Genomic DNA, 18,205 nt, shown 5'->3' on the forward strand with positions numbered 1-18,205 from the left:
CCATACTTTTTATCAATATATATGATGCATGATTTGGCAATGTGTCGGATTTATTGAGACAGTTGGTGTTACTCGTATAATTTACACACTATGAGAAGCTACTCGGATGGTCCGAGAACAAAAAGAATTCAATACTAAGTAGTTCGAGTCAAATAGGCCTGATGACTATCAAAAGTTAAAGAACGATCCGTTCATAAGTCAAAATATTTACGAGAGAGAGATATTTATTCATGTATGCACGACATATGAAGAAGAATAAAGAACTCACTCAACCTTTATTTAGAGCGTACTGGTATTAAGAAAAATTAGATGAGGTAATTGGTAAGGCACTTGAAACTCCAATATTGTAAAGTAGTCGAGGTTTTTAAAAATTAGCAAAAATTAGCCAAATTTTGTCCACATAAGCAGTTTTTTATTTTTCTTTTCTTAAATTATCCTTTGAGAATCAAATAAGAAATTCGGTTATTTATAAAAACCAATAAAATTGTCTCTTGAGTTGACTTTTTCTTTCTTTTGCTCGTGCGTGTGTTTTGTTATTTGAATCCCTCATTTAAGGTGATTAATTATTTGACATCCAAATAAATTACTCTCTCTCTCTCTCGGGTGGTAATGGTGAGGGTTAGGTTTAAGGATAGCGGTCTATCCCGTCGGCGGTGACCTCCGCTGACGACGCGCTGAATGAGCCTTTGATCGCCAGAAGGCGAGCGTCTACTTCTTTGCTGAGGTCGCCGATTTCCTCTATCCACGAAAACGGAGAGTTGTGTTCTTTGAAGCTTTCTTTCTCATGATCTTCGCTCTTTTCGTTGTGGTCACTGCTTCAGCCTTAGCTCAAGCTCCAATCACGCGCCGGATCACCGCCCGTGTCGTCTCCCCCTCTAGCGACTACTCCTGCTCCGGAGAAGACTCCCATCGATTCTCTTTTAGTATCCAAACCCGATGCTGCCCTGATGACCTCTATCGCTCCGACTTTAGCTCCTCTTACGAATCAGTTATATTTTTTATTTGTTTTACTTTGTTCAATATCATTTAAATTAGATTCGTTCAGGGTTTGTGGTGGTGATTGCAATGATATGCTCGATTTTTAATTGTTTGATTTTTTCTCAATATCTTTTAGATTAAATCTGAGTTTCATTTGTTCTTATTTTGTTATGTACACTTACGATACGGTTATTTACTGTAAATTTTCGTTAATTTTTGTGAATAACGGTTAATTATTGTTGAATCCGAGATCTCTCATAACTTATCATTTGTTTATTTTGGTTAATTTGACACATAGTATTTTGTATCTACTGAAATTAACTATTATTTATTGAATTTTACGAACATTAACTGCACTACCAAATTTCTGGTTCGGCTCGTCAATGGTATTCTTCACGTCGAAGATCTGTATGAGGTATTCTTCATGTGTGTCACTTGTTATACCACGCTTACCTAGTATATTTTGTATTAAGTTTCATTGTTTATTTCACACAATTACATTGGATTTGATCAACACACAAAATACTCCTTTTTAAATTTTTTATTCAGTCAATTATTAAATTCGTAATATGAAGTAAGGTTATTTTTGTCATTTCATCATTATTAATTCGTGCTTAATAGCTAGAATAAAAAATTAACAATGACTATTTTTGAAAACTCAAATTTCAAATAGGGTAGTTAACTATTGAACCTATGCTTAAAGTAGACTATTCTTTGCTTTTCTTTTCACTCTATTTGTTTTAAAATTAAGATTAATTATATAAATTTTCCTTATACTTTTATATGATTAATAAAGTCATCAACTTTTAAAATATATCAAGTTACATCAAAACCTTATAAACATGTGTATATATCACGTTGACTCAATATTAAGGGTATATATGTAAATTTACATTTAATCAATATAATAATTTTAAAACTAAAAATTAATTATAAACTTTGAATATTCTCACAGTTTTTAACAAAATTCTTTCCATAGTATTTAGTTTTTTGGTCGTTACATAATTAACAGTTTTCTTTTAGCCATACATAAGAATTAGCTTGTAATTCTATTTTAACGGTTTTCAGTTAAACATTAAAAAATATGATATCATTTCAATTTTAGTTAAGTGTACAAATGATCAGACAACTTTATATATATATATATATATATATATATATATATATATATATATATATATATCTATAATCAATGAATAATATATATAATATTTGTTCTTATTTCTTAATAACTAATTTAGAATTGATAAAGACGCATATATTTACTTATTATAAATTCCAAATTTAAACATTAGGCTTAGGCTAAATAATTTTAAATCATTTAATGATTTTCAGTTCACGAAGTCTTAAAATATTTTACTCTTAAATGATACATACGAAGAAAACGACAATCATCTGAGTTCCACGCTACTTGTCCACGTCTCACATCCCTTTACATGCAATGCACACACGTGTACACACACAGTCTCTCTTTCTCTCTCTCTCTCTCTCTCTCACATAAAAAGTCATAGACCATCGTTTCCACAACCACAACACAAGAACAAGAAGTAAAATGGACCACATCGAAGAAGCAGAAGAAAAAGAGCAAGAAAAACAATATTATCCGTACAGCTATTACTATGAAAACGAGCCTCGTTTTCAAAGACCCAAAGCAGACTGGTTTACAAACCTCGTCTGCGACCCGTTGTCGTTTCTCTTCTCTTCTCCCCAGCCATCCTTCTTTCCCAGTCCTACCGCAGAGTCCGAACAGTCGGAAATAATCTGAGCTCCGTAGGCCACGGCGGCGATAGCGAAGCGGTTGGCTCTCGGGGTGTTCGGCGCCGCCTACGCCTGCACGATGTTGATTGTCGTTTTGGGAGTAGGGTTTGTGAGGATGTTTGTCGACGAGCCGGTGTTGGTGAAGCAAAATCTGAACTTTGGCGACCCTGAGGCTAATCCGAGAGCTATGTTCTGGTTCGGTCACAAGAAAATCCCGACTGGTCACACTTTTGCTGTGTCCGTTGAGCTTTTGGTGCCCGAATCTGATTTCAATACACACGTCGGAGTGTTTCAGAATGTAGTTAATTTTAAGGCGCTATATAGTACTTCATTGATAGTTTAACTTGAAACTAATTTTTTGTAAAATTGTCCAAGTTTGCGTGAAATTAATTAGTATAATAGTCCCAATTTAAAAACGGCTACGTGATGGGAAAGTCAAGCTTGCCGTGCATGTTACGCTTCAGAAGTTGGCCGGTCCGGTCCGGTCCGGTTCTAGGGCTGGCCGGAGAAACCCAGAAGATCAGAGTTGACGGGACAAAGAAGGGCATCAGAGGACTGAGGCGGTGAGAGTGGCGGTGATTCCTTGCTCCGGACGGCTTTTCTGCCGCAGATCTACGAGGCCGCGGTGGTCGTTGCATCGAAGCTTCCGTGGCACAGAGACCTCGTACGGCGCTGGAAATGGACGCTCTCTGTTTGGTCCTCTATTTACGCTTTTGCTCTGCTTTTTCCTGCCGGTGTTTTTTCCGGCGCGATCGAAGACTGGTAATAAGGAACGAGGCATATATATGATGTAAAGCGGTGCCACGTGTCAGCTAGAAAATATGACGAAACGTTTCAAATTTTATAAGCCTTCCTTCTTTTAGTATAAGTATAATAATAATAGAATAGATAGATAGATAGATAGAAACATGTGGATTTTAATTTGTCCTCGCATGTCGAAGAACAACGATCTTCTTGACGGCTGACGGAGAACGTGGATTTATATCTACAATTAACTCTTTGAAGAATATTTTTAATTAAGGTCAAATAAGGCTAATTCCAAGTGTGAAGTCTTCCACACATCGCATGTTTGAACACAATGGACGAATAAATGTAGTGTTATAAGATGTTCAAAATATGTATATCCTTGAATATTTTTACATGAATTATTCTGATGGAAAGTTCTATGATTTTCTTCAAATAACAAACTAAATATATGCATGGGCCTACACTTGAAAACATAGTTGAACTTGAACCAGAACCTACCTATAATTGAAATACCGATACATATTGGTATTACCAATTTAATTATTTTATTGTTTACGGATCATGAATATTTCAGAGAGATACAAAATATTGATATCGACAGTTATACCACGCTTATAAGTGGAAATACAAAGTGATATTCGAGGAATTTTTTTTTCAAATAAATAGAGTTTAGAATATGAATTCATATGAATCTATTAGATATCCAATTTGTTATTGCTAGCAACCTAACAGACCTCCCTAGGTAGACCTCGATACGGAAAGTATTGCAAACGAAACCTGTTAATGGGGATATAGAATTTGGAGTAGTCAAATGGACCCCAAAAATAAAAAAAATCCAAAGCCTATACCAATGATAAATCCATTCCACATAGAAGAAAAAAAAAGGTTATTTGCCAGTCTTTAGCTTGCCACGTCATCCGCCAATGAGAGATCTCATTTGCTTGCTTTGACCAAGTCTCTCTCCTTTGGTATGCTTTTCTATCCGTCCAAGACACAAATTTGAAGGACTTTTGGGCCAAATCCAAGTGGGACCCACGAGTAAACATTTAATCAACACCAACACAACCTCCAAACCCCTATAAGTTTCTCTCACTAGCCAAACTACGGCAAAAATTTTACTTAACAAAATTCTCTCACTTATACACATTTGAAACTAAATCAAGAGAATCAAGGTCATCTTTACTCACACAAACATCACTAAGACTAATGTTGAGCGTTAGAGCACACGTCGATGGGAAACTCTCCGCGTCTCTTTAGTTCACGTTTTTTCTTATTTTCTTAGAAATCAAGGACGAAGAACGCATTCCCGACGAAGAACAAGGCGAAACATTATTTCTCTCTTTGCGATTCTAAGATACTCTAAAACTTTCGGATGCTTTAGGCCTTGTCCCGAACTTCCTTGAGCCTTTTGGACTCTTGACAAGCGATTTGGGCCTATCCGATACTAGGCGCGCAACTAATCCAAGCACGCCGCGTATCCATGAACGTTAAGTCCAAAAAACGGCTTAACAAAACCGGATAATTGGTTGTCGTCCCAAAATTTATTACATCACCCTAGTTGCAATATGACATTGTATTCCCCTAAAAGATGACTACATAAATTAAATGAATAGAAGATTAGGAAAGTTTCCCAATCCTATGAAAATGACAATCAGTTATTCTTTGATTCATGGTTTTTGTATAATTTCCCTTCTTTCGATATCTTGAAACTAGTTATTTATGTTATATTATTTATCTTAGGTTCTGTGTATAGATGGTGAGAGTTGATGAATATAGTTTTTTTAAATATAATAAATAGCATATGTATATATTATATTGAACACAAAAATCGTATAAAACTTTATAATAACAAAGAACTCGAGGTTAATTCAATAATTTCAATAAATTTTTGACATATGCATATAAGATATTCACTCATATATAAATTTAATTTTGAGCAAAAAAAAAAATAATGTACATGATAAAAAAAAATTATTGACACTTATTACTTGAATTATTTTATAAAATTTTAGTCAAATCTTTTATATTTCAATCAGCTAACCCAAAATTTAATCTCATTTGGCCACCAATCTAAAATAAATAAAAATTCGGCTATGATTGATAAATTAAATTACAAATGTATACCAAAATAGAATATTATTCGTATAAGTAAATAGAGCCCTCGAGCAATATTATCCATAAATCCCTTCAAAAAAAGAAGGACAAATTTCATAACTAACATAAAATATGTATCACTATTTATATTTTATTCATATTTTCAAAACATTTCATCAATAACCGTTTCTCTTTTTTTTGGACTAACGCTCATGTTTCATAAATTTAGTCAACAATTATTAAAATTTGATCACCAATTATTGAAATCTGGTCAACAACTATTGAAATCTAGTTAAATGTTATTGAAATCTGGTTAATTGTTATTGAAATCTGATTAAAAATTATTGAAATTTGGTCGATATAGTTATTAAAATATGATCACCAACTATTGAATAAATCTGATTAACTATTATTGAAATATGGTTAACAACCATTGAAATCTTATTAATTGTTATTGAAAACAATTATTTATCAAAATTAGAAAGTTAGCGGCTAGTATTAAAAAAAAATTACAAAAACGGTTATTTCGACTATTTCTCAATAAAGAAAAAAGCACATAAATGTAAGTATTAGCTGGCACGAATCAGTAGTTAGGAATATATTCTTCCTCAATTAATGCCGCTTTGACGATTCGATACTTTTATTTCGTGGCATAATAAATATTATAAACCCAAATCATTTTAATACGGCTATAATTAAATGATAAAGTAGGGGAAAGTAAGGCACGCAACAATAATTTCAAAAATATACATAATAAAGAAGCTAGAATGGTCAGAAACTCATGAAGAAAAAATAAATACATAACAATGCAGTGTCACAACACGAAGCATCTAGCCACAAAAACTATAGGGAAAGGAAAGAAAATAAATCATACGAAAGGTATTAAAAAAAAAAAACTCATAACACGGTGTATATATTATATATATAAAAGTAATCAACAATCCGCGACGTCTAAAGCTTCTTCCAAGAGTTGACTAGAGCTTCGCATCAAATCCGGGCTCAGCCTAAACATGAGGGTACAGAATTCCATCTGATTCAAGTTTCCGTTGCCGTCCAAATCGCCCTCTCTGAGCATGCACGCGATTTCCTCGTCGCTCGAGCCTCTGAGACCCAACAAATACGAGCTTCTTTTCAAGCTCTCGAAAGTGATCACACCTTTCTCTTTGTCCATCAACAATCGGAACCCGTTGCACAGCTCCTTCATGAACCCCTCCGCACCTAATCGCTCCACCATCGCCGGAAAGTAGTCCTCGAACACCACGCCATTGTTATTGATATTGTTGCACGCCATTATATAATTGTGTTCTGTGCTGTGGAGAGAGAACTTCATGAGGCTCTAATATATATATATATACGCACACATGCTATAAGTCTACGCATCGTATCATTCATTATTGAATGGATGTGTCTCAGAGGAAGCTTGTTTATTAATTTCGTGGAAAGAGGTGTTTGAACTTTGAAGAGGGATGAGAACAAAAGTTATGAGAACATATCATAATAAGGAAACTCGCATTGCTTCCTGAGGAAGAGAGAATTTAATTGTTTGTTGGGTTGCCTAATAATATTGTTTTTCCAGCTGTGTGTGTATGTTATCGATCTTTTCAATGAGAGCCACTTCAGAACTGTCTTTCCAGGAAGTTGCATCGATGGGTACCCGAACATAAATTTATATACGATGATATGGCACGCATTTCCATAATTGGAGATATAAGTATAGACAATAAACTATAATATATAGATATGCCTAAATAGACAAATACTTGAAAGAAACTCCTTTTTGTTTTGTCAAAAAAAAAAAAGAAACTCCTTTTTGTTGAGATTCGTGACAAGTTACTTCGGTTGAAAGAGTCGATCAGGAAGTAGTCTCTTTATTTGTCGTTTAAAGTATTTGACCGGATATAGGCATTCCACAGAGCTTTTTGCCACGTAATTTTGCTTTGCTTATTTATTCATGCAATGCCGTGCAGAAGAAATTAGGAATAACTATCATTTTGCGAAATCCTCATTCCATATAAGTAGATGGGATTATATATAGAAATTTGAATTGACTCGTTCAATGTTAAGAAGAAAAAAAAAAGAGTTGTTCTTGGAAGTTCTATTTTTTTTTTTTTTTGAGGGATTGGAGTTGTATATCTCACTACTACATTACAGAGTTTATTTTTCTCAAAATATTATAGAGTTTATAGAATGTATGTAGTAAAATTCTAGACATATAATTTTATTATTCATTAAATTCTATAACTAAATAAATATTTATAATATTTAATTAGTCTGTATAACTTCTAAACAACCCTAAAACTTATTTCATTTTCTATCTTTTATCTATAGCTTTATTTATGGGGCGGGTAGGTATCTAGCCCAAATTGACCCCCTCTATTAAAATTATAGCCCAACTATCACAAAATTTAAGTAAGTAGCTCAATCCACTACCAAATAATTTAATATTCCTATATTACCCTTAGTTCAAATAATAGAGCGCAAAACACAATTCCCTCATTCGAAACAAACCTCTCCGCCAAACGAATTTCTTTTACCCTCATTCGCGAACACGAAACCGACGATCTCTCCACTTCCGAAGCCGACGAAGAAAAAATGGTGAGTATCTCAACCTTCAATCTCTGGTAATTTCAAATCCTTCAATCTCTCCACTTCCGGCGCCGACGAAGTAAATTGGTTAGTTAATATTATTAACAATTCTTTGCGATCTCATAAAACACCCAAACTGAAACCCTAGACCTCATCCCCGCTCAATTTTGTGTTAGATTAACCATTATATTGTAAGTAAATATTATTAACTGAACCCTAGACGTCATCTCCGAACGATTTTGGGTTAGATTATTCATAAAAATGATAAGTAAATATTATTTACAAATCGCCGTTCGATAGTAAATAATATTTACAAATCGCCGTTCGATAGTAAATAATATTTACAAATCGCCGTTCGATAGTAAATAATATTTACCATTTGAAAAAACCAACATCTTGAAGCGAGAAAGTCAATGTCGTTTATAGTGTGATCTCTTCTCTTCATCTTTCATAGTAAAACGTGCAAAATGAAAAATAACTGCAGTAATGTTATACATACTCGTCGGCTTGTTCCAATTTGTCCAAATCATAACCTTGATAGTAAATAATATTTACAAATCGCCGTTCGATAGTAAATAATATTTACCATTTGAAAAACAACATACCTGTCTCAGATTTGGCCAAGATCGAGGTCGCCTCGCCGATCTTGACGCAATCGCCGTCGCGGAGCTCGACTCCGGCACCGGGAACGACGGCAAACGCCTGGAGAAGCCATTTCCCCTTCTCCGAAGCAGCGGCGCGTGGGCGATCCCGTCGACTCGCCGTTGGATCTTTGATCGCCGGAGGCTCGGCGGCGGGGAGAGAGTCCAAAAGGAAATCGCTGGTCGGAGTGTGATTCTTCATGGCAGAGATTATATTTTCGAGCTTCACGGTCCGGGAATGGTGTGCTAGGCTTGTAGAACTCGCTCCACAGAAGACGAAGAAGAAGAAGAACCACAGAGACGAAGAAGAAGAAGAAGAGGTGAGTCTGGAGGAATAAAACGTACGAAATTGGGGGTAAAGGACAATTTTGGAAACTCAAAATAACTTGGGCTATTTCCCTAATAAACTAATAGTTTGGCTATTATTTTAAAACTTCTCTCCTCAAGTGACTAGTTGTTTACAAATCTCTTTTATCTATCACAAAATAAAATATTTAAAATTATTTTATATTATTCTTATTAGAATTCGCAATATGAAAATTAATTTTTATCATGTGATAAAAATAATCATACAATACATAAATTTAAAATATAATATTTAAGAGTTCATTTATATTAAAAATCTACATAATCATTTCAAATTTATGTGAATGTATGGAAAAATATGATAAGATACAAGTTAAATGCATGCAGACTAAAATATACTAACTAGAAAGTAGTTACAATTATTACAATAATAGATGAACGAGGTACACATTTTTTTTATTATTAAATTGAATATTAAATTGGAGATAAAATACTCTTTGTATTATGTAAATTAACTACATTTTTGAAGTACAAGATAGCTACTGCATTTTAGATAAGTACATGCAGCTGTACAATTTCGTCTTTATGGAATTGTGAGTTTCCAAGAATCGGATGGGAATTTTTTTGGTTACACTAAATACTTACATTATAATTTTTTTTATATACAAATTAGAAAATTTTACACAAATTTTATTTTGTACAAAACCTCTTCTTCTCTCACCAAAAAGTTGTGACATCGTCCACCATTAGCATAAAACTATTGCAACTCAGCCGTACCTCATCGCTTTCGTCGACCATTGCCAATGTCATTTTCAATCAATGTTTTTAAAATTCAAGACTTAGAGTTAAACTAATATTTTTGTTCATTTTCTTAGTAATAGTGTATTTTGTATTTTTAGAGAATTATCATATTTTCTATGACTAATTTGGACTACCAAAGAATTCACTAGCCTTTTTTTATTTCTTGATTGATTTTCAGTCATTTGTGATGGTTTGTGATATTATTTTTTCAAAAAAATTGGCGATGGTTTGTGATAATTATTATTTATGTTTATCATTGACAGTTTCACACAAGAAAGATGTCAATGATATTATACAAGGGGTTGAATTAAAAATAAAATAAGTATAATTAAGGCTTAGACACTATAGAGACTCAGTGATGTGGTGTAAAAAGGAGGAGGTGGTATGTGCCTCTGATATATATATATATATATATATATATATATATATATATATATATATATATATATATATATATATATATATATATATATATATTGGTGTTGACAAAAGCCCTTGTCGGTGGCTTTAAGAAAATGGTGGTGCAATCGAATTTGAAAAGTGATAGTTAACCTCGTCAAAACGGAGACAATTTTGGCGATCGATGTGAACCTTATTATCGCGGATATTACTAGCATTATTGTGTAGTGTGATATTTTATTTATACTAAGACTTTAAAATATGTTGGCTCATAAACTTATTGAAGAGTCTTTTTTTCTTTTTTTAATGATGATATATTTTGGAATTCTACCCTCCTTGATCTTGACTAATTACAAGAAGAGAGTTTGGCTCAAAAACCTAATGCAGTTTCTAAAAAAAAATTATGGTTGATTAAAAAAAAATATAAAGATCATTCATATCACGTGAGAGTTAGTCGTGTTGTTCCCATACTACGTGTTTTATTTTTTTTTCGCTTAGCACCCAAGTTATCTTTGTCTTATTAAATTATCCCCTGTATTTTATTTATGTTGAAAATTTATCTCTTATTAATATTTAATTGAATTTTGTGTGTGTTAATTAATTAAAATGTGCAAAGTAAAAATATATAATGTGATATTACCATGTGCAGGAACAAGAAGTCAAAGTGATCAAAAATATATTATATTAAGATAATAATATCTGTTTTATCATACTCATTTTGATAAATTAACAAGTAAACGTTAGCAAAAATTAATAGATAATTTTTATATACAGTTGCAACAACATTTATTGTTATTAATTATACGTGTACGTAGTTTTGATGGTGAACATCTCTTTTCAGACATTCTTTGGGATAAAACTTTTAGGTATATTTGAGATTTGGATTTCTTTCTCTTATTTCAGACGTTCATTCCTATTGTTTGTTGAGGTTGTATTTTGCTTCAAACTAGTTGAAGATTTCTCTTTTTCCCCTCTCTTTTTAAAAATGTTTTCCAGTTTCCTCTGAAACAAATTATTGTTATTATGTCGATTTTGATTAAAATAAGTAAAAAAAAAATCAATAAAAATATATGTTAAGATAAATATATAAGATTAATTAAATATAATTGACAGTTTAATGATAAACAAATAACTATAGGATTGTGATACATTTGAAAGTCGTATGATATGATGGCCAAACTTGAGTAAAACTATAGGATATAAGAAACAAAAAATTAGATAACTAACTAATTAAAATGTTTGAAATTGTTATATAATCAACGTTTTGTAAATATAAATAAATGACCATAAATATGATGTGACCTTATCAGGATATTTTTATGCATTCCTGGTAATTTTCCCCTTGTTTTAAATGTAGAATTTCATTTAAAATTTGAATTTTTTCGTTTAATTTCAAACTTTAAACATGATATTCGGTTACTAATTTTTCAAATACATCCCTATTATTTTGCAATAAATTTGGGGATTATGTGGGATATTATTCTGTATCCATATTAGGCGTTCTTATTTGTATCGGTCGGATATTTTCTGTATCCATATTCAAATTTTAAGCACGTTGTTGATGTACATTTGTTTTGTTTTTTTTAAGCGCCATTGTTGAATTTCATTGTTTTTTAGTATATCTCTAACATTTCGTTGTTGTAGGTTCACAAAAGCTGGATTTTCTCTTATAAAATCGGGTGTGTTCTTTTTGTTCTTTCTTCTTCGTCTTGCATCTGTTCTATTATTTATTGATTTTTCCATTACCATGAGTAGATTTTCTTGTTTCAGTATAATTGTGGCTGAGGCAGAAGACGAGGACTGCGGGATCCGATGATGTCGATTGCGGTCTTCCTGGCATATATGACTGAGGCAAGGACTGCATGATCCGACGAGGCTGAGGGCTGAGGCGGAGGACTGCGGGTTCTGATGAGGCCAAGGTGGAGGGCGAGGACTGCGGGATTCGAAAAAATGGATGAGGTACACAATATTTTTGTTCTTCCATTTCTAGGTTTCCTGATTTTCACAATTGAATTTACGATATTTGATTTAGATTTCGATTTTGTATCTTTGTGTGTGTTTGTGTCGGTGTTTGCTAGATTATCAACAATAGGTTACTGACCGGAGTAGAGGATTTGAGTTTGTGACGATGAGCACTATTGAGGAAGTTGAAAAGGCTATGAATTTGAGGATTATAGTGTTTGGTTTTCATTCCAAAAACTGTTTTTCACTTTTTGAGTTGAAAAAATTGAAAACAAAAAGTGAAAATATGTTTGTTATAATTTTTCGGAAAAAATTTTCAAAAAATTTTGAAGTTGTTTTTTAAAAAAGTAAAGAAAACTGAAAACAAATAAAATGTGTTTTTGGAAATTTTTTCTTCTCTTCTCTTCTCCTTCTCCTCATCTTCTCTTTTCATACTTTCAAAAACAAAAATGAAAACTATACCAAACACTTTTTTTTTTTTTTTTTTTTTTTTTTTCAGTTTTTTCACTTTCTCAAAAACAAAAATAAAAACTGTACCAAACAGCTTTTTGAAAACAACTGCAAAATAATTTTTCAGTACAACTACAAAAATTAGAAAATAGAAAACAAAATTTTTTTGAGTTAACTACCAAAATAGTCTCTCTAGAGAGTTTTCGCTTCGTTCAAATCAGTTGTAAATATTTGTAAATTTTGCAAATAGTTGCAAGAAGTCGTAAATAGTTGTATGTAATTATGTAAATATTGTTCATTTTGCAATAAAAAATCAGTATATCGTAAATAATCAACATATTCAAATATCAACAGCAAAAATATTCGTAAAATACAAGTTAATAATTTTAAATAATCATTAATATACAATAATAAAAATCAATAATTGTAAATAGTAGTTAATATTCAACGTCAAATTATCTCAGAATGTTATAAAATCGTTTTAGATAATTATATGAATAAGAAAATAATCCTAAATAAATCTAATAACTGAAATTTCAATTGATTCTTTAAGTTATGAAAAAAAAATTCTACTGATAACGTGTGTGGTGGATTTTGTTTCCATGTTTATCACAATTACTAATTTATATTCAGATTAAATTTTATTTAATTTTAAATATGCGGAATTTTTTAGCGAGAATTTTAATTGGATATTTCAATTAATTTTACGCATGTAAATACATGAACTTGGACATTTATCTAAGATTTATAAAGCGTTGGTTATATAGCAATATAAAACCTTAAATATGGCTATATACATAATAGACCCTATAAGAGAGAGAGAGAGAGAGAGAGAGAGAGAGAGAGAGAGAGAGAGAGAGAGATTTTACCATAAATGGGACATTGATGAAATTTAAAGGGTCTGGATGTAAACAATTACAATTAAAGGTCTAGTTTCATAATTTGGACGAGATGAGAGAATCTCATTCGATTCCTTATCCTTTCGAAAACATCACCAACTCCTCCCTTGGCTCTCCGTCCTTCACTTTTCTCAACTCTCTACTCAAACTCTTCACCGAACCAGGAACGGCGCGTGGGGTTCACTTTCCGACAAGCTTGGATTACAATTGGACCAAGTGCAAATAAGGCTCTGAATTCTGAAAATGTCAAAGTTGGACTTGGGCGTTCTACAAAAACATCCATCCCTCTCTCCTATTCCTTATTTCCTCTCAAACTTCAATGTTACCAAGTTTCACTCTCGGCCACAGGTTCTCTCTCTCTCTCTCTCTCTCTCTCGTACATTATCTCTTTGGAATTGTTTTGCTGTGATGCTTAAATTAACCTCATATAGATGACGATTCTATCAGAACTAATTTTTTTGTTTTACTCAGTGGAGATTTAGATTGAATTATAGAGTACATGATTGGGGATGTGAAAAAGGAATGTAAAGAACATGTCTTTGCTTGTGAGGGAATTGATGTTGGTTGAACGAAATTTTAAATGGTTTCAGTGCAAGAGAAAAGCATGGAAGCGAAAAGAAGCATTACACGTCACAGCTTCAAATGAGAATCAGGTACAAAAACGAAACCACGATTCCTTCCCAGAGTTCATAGCAATCTCATCATAACTCCAATCAATTAATCGCAACCCTCTAATACGCAACCAGACTAAAGAGTTTGCAGTTCCCAGGAGGAACGCGATGGCTTTGATCTTGTCGGGCTGTTTCGTATCGCGACTCGGCTCTCGCGACACGTCATCATCGGCGGGCGAGCTTTCTGTGGGGTTCAGAGAGTACATAGACAGCTTTGACGGGTACTCGTTCGAGTACCCGCAGAACTGGATCCCGGTGCGAGGCGCGGGAGCGGACATATTCTTCAGAGACCCTTACATTCTCGACCAAAACATCTCGGTCGAGCTTTCGTCGCCTTCTTCGTCGACGTACAAGAGCGTCGAGGACTTGGGCCCGCCAGAAGAGGCCGCCAAGAAGGTTCTGAGGCAGTACTTGACCGAGTTCATGTCCACCAGGCTCGGCGTGCGCCGCGAATCCAATATCCTCTCAACGTCCTCGAGGGTCGCCGATGACGGCAAGCTATATTATCAAGTTGAGGTAAAAGTGAATTCTCTGGCACAGAATTCTTGTGCCTCTTTTTTAGAGATCGAACGAGCATGACATGGTCCGAAAGTAATAAGACAAGTTCTCATTGAACCCAGAAACTTGATTTTTGGTTAGAATCTTTGTGGGAAGAATCAAATGATTCGTTTGATACATTCGAAAAATTATACGATTTATAACCAGTAAACTATGGTGATTGTTGAGAACTCGCATTTTTTTTTTTTTAATAATATCCATCTAGTTGAACCACGATGATGAACAAATGTGAGCGAGCTCGAGCTCGAGCTCAGAGAGTCGTCATCTTGATAAAGTATATTCAAAATGTCTTGGCATTGAAAAGACAATAGATTTCATTTGTCAATTGATTTTGAAATGTTTGACCTTTTCTTTAAAGATAAATGTACTTGAGAAGACATTTAAGGTTATGAATTGTTGGGGGCTTTGAATTGTTTGACCTCCTTTGATGAACCTTTATTTTTTTTTATTTTTTTTTTTATCTTGAAACTCAGGTGAACATCAAGTCTTATGCAAACAGCAATCAGCTGGCAGTTATGCCACAGGACCGAGTGACTCGGCTTGAGTGGAATAGACGATACCTCTCGGTTCTTGGAGTCGAGAACAACCGTTTGTACGAGTTGAGATTGCAAACCCCCGAGAGTGTTTTCGAAGAAGCAGAGAACGATTTTCGCCGGGCCATGGATTCCTTTCGAGTAAACAAGGTGGTTGCTTAGAGGATTTTATGTTAAAAAAAAAAAAGAGTTCTAGGCCATGCGGTATGAGATCATGGTTCTCATTTCTGAGAGCCAGTTTTGCCATTCGATTTGTTACACAATGTTCTATCAAGTTCAGGTTCTTGTAAATTGTTGAAGCGAGAAACAATATCTGTTCTATTTTATTGGGGAAAAAATGATATCATTTGTGATGATATGACTTTCCAGCTGAAATGATGCACAGTTCAAAAGGAAAATCTCAGAGCAGAGTCTAAATTTAAAGATGGAAAATTTTACGTAATTGAATTGAGGATTGAGCATCAATGTCACGTAATTTGTTGATATCACGGGAAAAAATATGATAGGAGGCAATTGGATTTTAACCGTAACCAAGTCTCGTTAGAGCTGAGATAATTATAAATGTGTCATTTCGTTCGTGACATTAGGCTTTACGCAATTTTAAACCAATTTTGCATCAAGTCTCAAAATTTCCCCAGTCTAGTTCAATATCTTCATTTAAAAATATTTAGAGTAAACTCTAGAGTTAAAACTTTTCATGTCACAAGACCCAACATCATCGTAGTTTATCCTAACAACTATTACTTCGTTTTTTATCGTCCATTCCATCCTCAAATCGTGTGCATACAAGTTTTAAACTAACTCGATGTCTTACAAGTCTATACTTCGACTCATTTTTTAATTAGTAGTTTTCAAGACGTAGACTAATATATAAATACAAATTAGTGAAAGAATGAATAATTCAACTTATTAATCCTTCACTGCATGCAATAAGATTTCTCAAGTTTCCATTCGTCACCCATTCAAACACGCTTATGAAGGTGAAGCATTCGTCCTTAAGTCGTTCGATCCGATGACTCTTCGATGAAGGTCAGGTTGCATATTATTTGAGTTTATTTTTTTTTTTTAAGTTGGCAGTCGCAAAGTGTTTTGAATTGTTGACAAGGCTAAAAGAAGACACGGCCGAGCGAAGACAAGGCCATGCCTTTTCAAGGTGAGTAAACGAGGGAAAATAAATGCCACATGAACGCCGGGCTAGTGTGAGAGCCGATACTAAATGAATGTTGACACCATGCTTTTGCAAGGAAAAATAAGATTCAATACTCCTTTGTAAGGCAAGGCCGGGCTGGGTGTTTACAAGGCGAGGAAGCAAGGGCAAAGCTAGCGCTGAAACACAACAAGCGAACTTTTTTTCCACTTCTTATGTCCTTAGAGGCAATCGAGTGTCTAGCGTCGAGAGCTCCTCTATATGCTTGCAGTCACAAAGGCTAGGGCTTTCAAACGCGATCGTCGTCGTAGAAGGAGTCCCGCCGAAGGAGCCTAAATGTTAAATTGAAGTTTTTTTTTTTTCGTAAAGGGAATGATTCAATGGTACATATTCCGAAGATTGGGTAAACTCAAAAGGCCACGTGCACTAACATGTTTCAAGTAGATGATATCCCACATAAAGAATGATTTTGCTTCAAGAACTCTCTTCTCTAGCGCCAACATGTTACGGTTCATTTTGGATCAGCACATAAGAGGATTACGCAGTTCGATCTAGAGTTTGAATCTATGATTGCACGTGAGCTAACATGTTTGCCTCTTCAAGCATGTAGGCCTTGCCTCTGACCCTCAACATCAGTCTTTGTGCTATGTGTGATGTAAGGGGTTTAAGCCCGTCTCTAGATTGTAGAGAGAGAGAGAGAGAGAGAGAGAGAGAGAGAGAAGAATGAACGTACACTAAGGTGGGTGAAGTGAAGTGTTTATAGAGAACCCAAAGAAGCTTAATTGTACTCTTGGATTTTTATAAACGTGGACGGCACCACTAGAAATTTTATTAAGAACCCTTGCTTATGACGGAGGATCAGCCCGTGGAAATATTTTATTTTGAGAAATGTAGATATAATTTAAAATTTTGATGCAACTCGGGAACATATATTTGTTTTCTTCTCCAATTAAAGTACTCCCGGAAGAAAAAAAAAGAACTTAATATATATAGAAAATATAAGAAGTTCATTAACTACCAATAAAAACATGGATGATAATAAGACTCTCATATAAAAAAATTAATAAGACTCTCAAAATTCTTTAAATAAGAATAATAATAATAATAATAATAATAATAAGACCCTCAAAATTACTTCATATAAAAATAAAAAAACTAAGATCACTCCCAAAACCAAAACCAAAAAACAACAATATTAATATTTCAGTGATTATCCGCCAGGATTTGCTTAGACGATTCCATCAAAGCTGGGCTCAACCGAAGCATGAGCGTGCAAAACTCCATCTGGCTGAGGGCTTCATCACCGTCCACGTCACCTTCTTTGATCATGCACATGATCTCGTCGTCGCCGATTCCTTGCAGCCCAAGCAACGCCGCGTTCCTCTTGAGGCTCTCGAACGTGATCACGCCTTTCTCTCCGTCCATCAACAAGTGGAACCCGTTGCACAGCTCCTTCATGAACCCGTCCGCACCCAATCGCTCCACCATCGTCGGGAAAAAGTCCTCGAAAACCACACCGATATTCCTCGACGACGCCATTATCAATTATTTTTTGAATTTATTGCCCTAATATATATTCTACTAGCTTAGCTAAGGGATGTATATTGAATGGAAATGCGTGGATGGTGGAAATCTGTTGCCTCTGCATATATTTATTTATTTCATCTACGTGTGT

At 34.0% G+C, this 18,205-nt stretch overlaps 1 protein-coding gene and 2 pseudogenes across 2 annotated transcripts; 1 reads left to right on the forward strand and 2 right to left on the reverse strand.

The window, feature by feature from the left end:
* Window positions 1-6,345: 6,345 nt before the first annotated feature.
* LOC149386089 (calcium-binding protein KRP1 pseudogene) lies at window positions 6,346-7,093 on the reverse strand (annotated as a pseudogene).
* Window positions 7,094-13,667: 6,574 nt separating this feature from the next.
* On the forward strand, window positions 13,668-15,826 carry PPD1 (Photosystem II reaction center PsbP family protein). Of its 2 annotated transcripts, none has more exons than XM_089624964.1 (4): window positions 13,668-13,969; window positions 14,212-14,274; window positions 14,368-14,808; window positions 15,324-15,826. In XM_089624964.1, exons 1-4 carry the CDS (start codon window positions 13,865-13,867, stop codon window positions 15,543-15,545), a joined length of 831 nt encoding a protein of 276 aa, XP_089481090.1. In that variant the 5' UTR covers window positions 13,668-13,864; the 3' UTR covers window positions 15,546-15,826. The 2 variants fall into 2 exon arrangements, with proteins under 2 accessions (XP_089481090.1, XP_089481091.1); XM_089624965.1 differs by having other exon boundaries at window positions 13,669-13,969; window positions 14,391-14,808.
* Window positions 15,827-17,633: 1,807 nt separating this feature from the next.
* LOC149386091 (calcium-binding protein KRP1 pseudogene) lies at window positions 17,634-18,205 on the reverse strand (annotated as a pseudogene).

This window comes from Urtica dioica, chromosome 9 (genome assembly GCF_054948205.1).
Source record: "Urtica dioica subsp. dioica isolate 48M chromosome 9, U.dioica_male_clone48M_v1_H2, whole genome shotgun sequence".
NCBI classification, from domain to species: domain Eukaryota; kingdom Viridiplantae; phylum Streptophyta; class Magnoliopsida; order Rosales; family Urticaceae; genus Urtica; species Urtica dioica.

Excerpts from the sequence above, each read along its gene's own strand:
- PPD1 (XM_089624964.1), top strand. The coding sequence starts at position 13,865 with ATGTCAAAGTTGGACTTGGGCGTTCTACAAAAACATCCATCCCTCTCT. Across the intron at positions 13,970-14,211 it reads AGTTTCACTCTCGGCCACAG|TGCAAGAGAAAAGCATGGAA; the intron begins GTTCTCTCTCTC and ends AAATGGTTTCAG. Across the intron at positions 14,809-15,323 it reads AGCTATATTATCAAGTTGAG|GTGAACATCAAGTCTTATGC; the intron begins GTAAAAGTGAAT and ends CTTGAAACTCAG.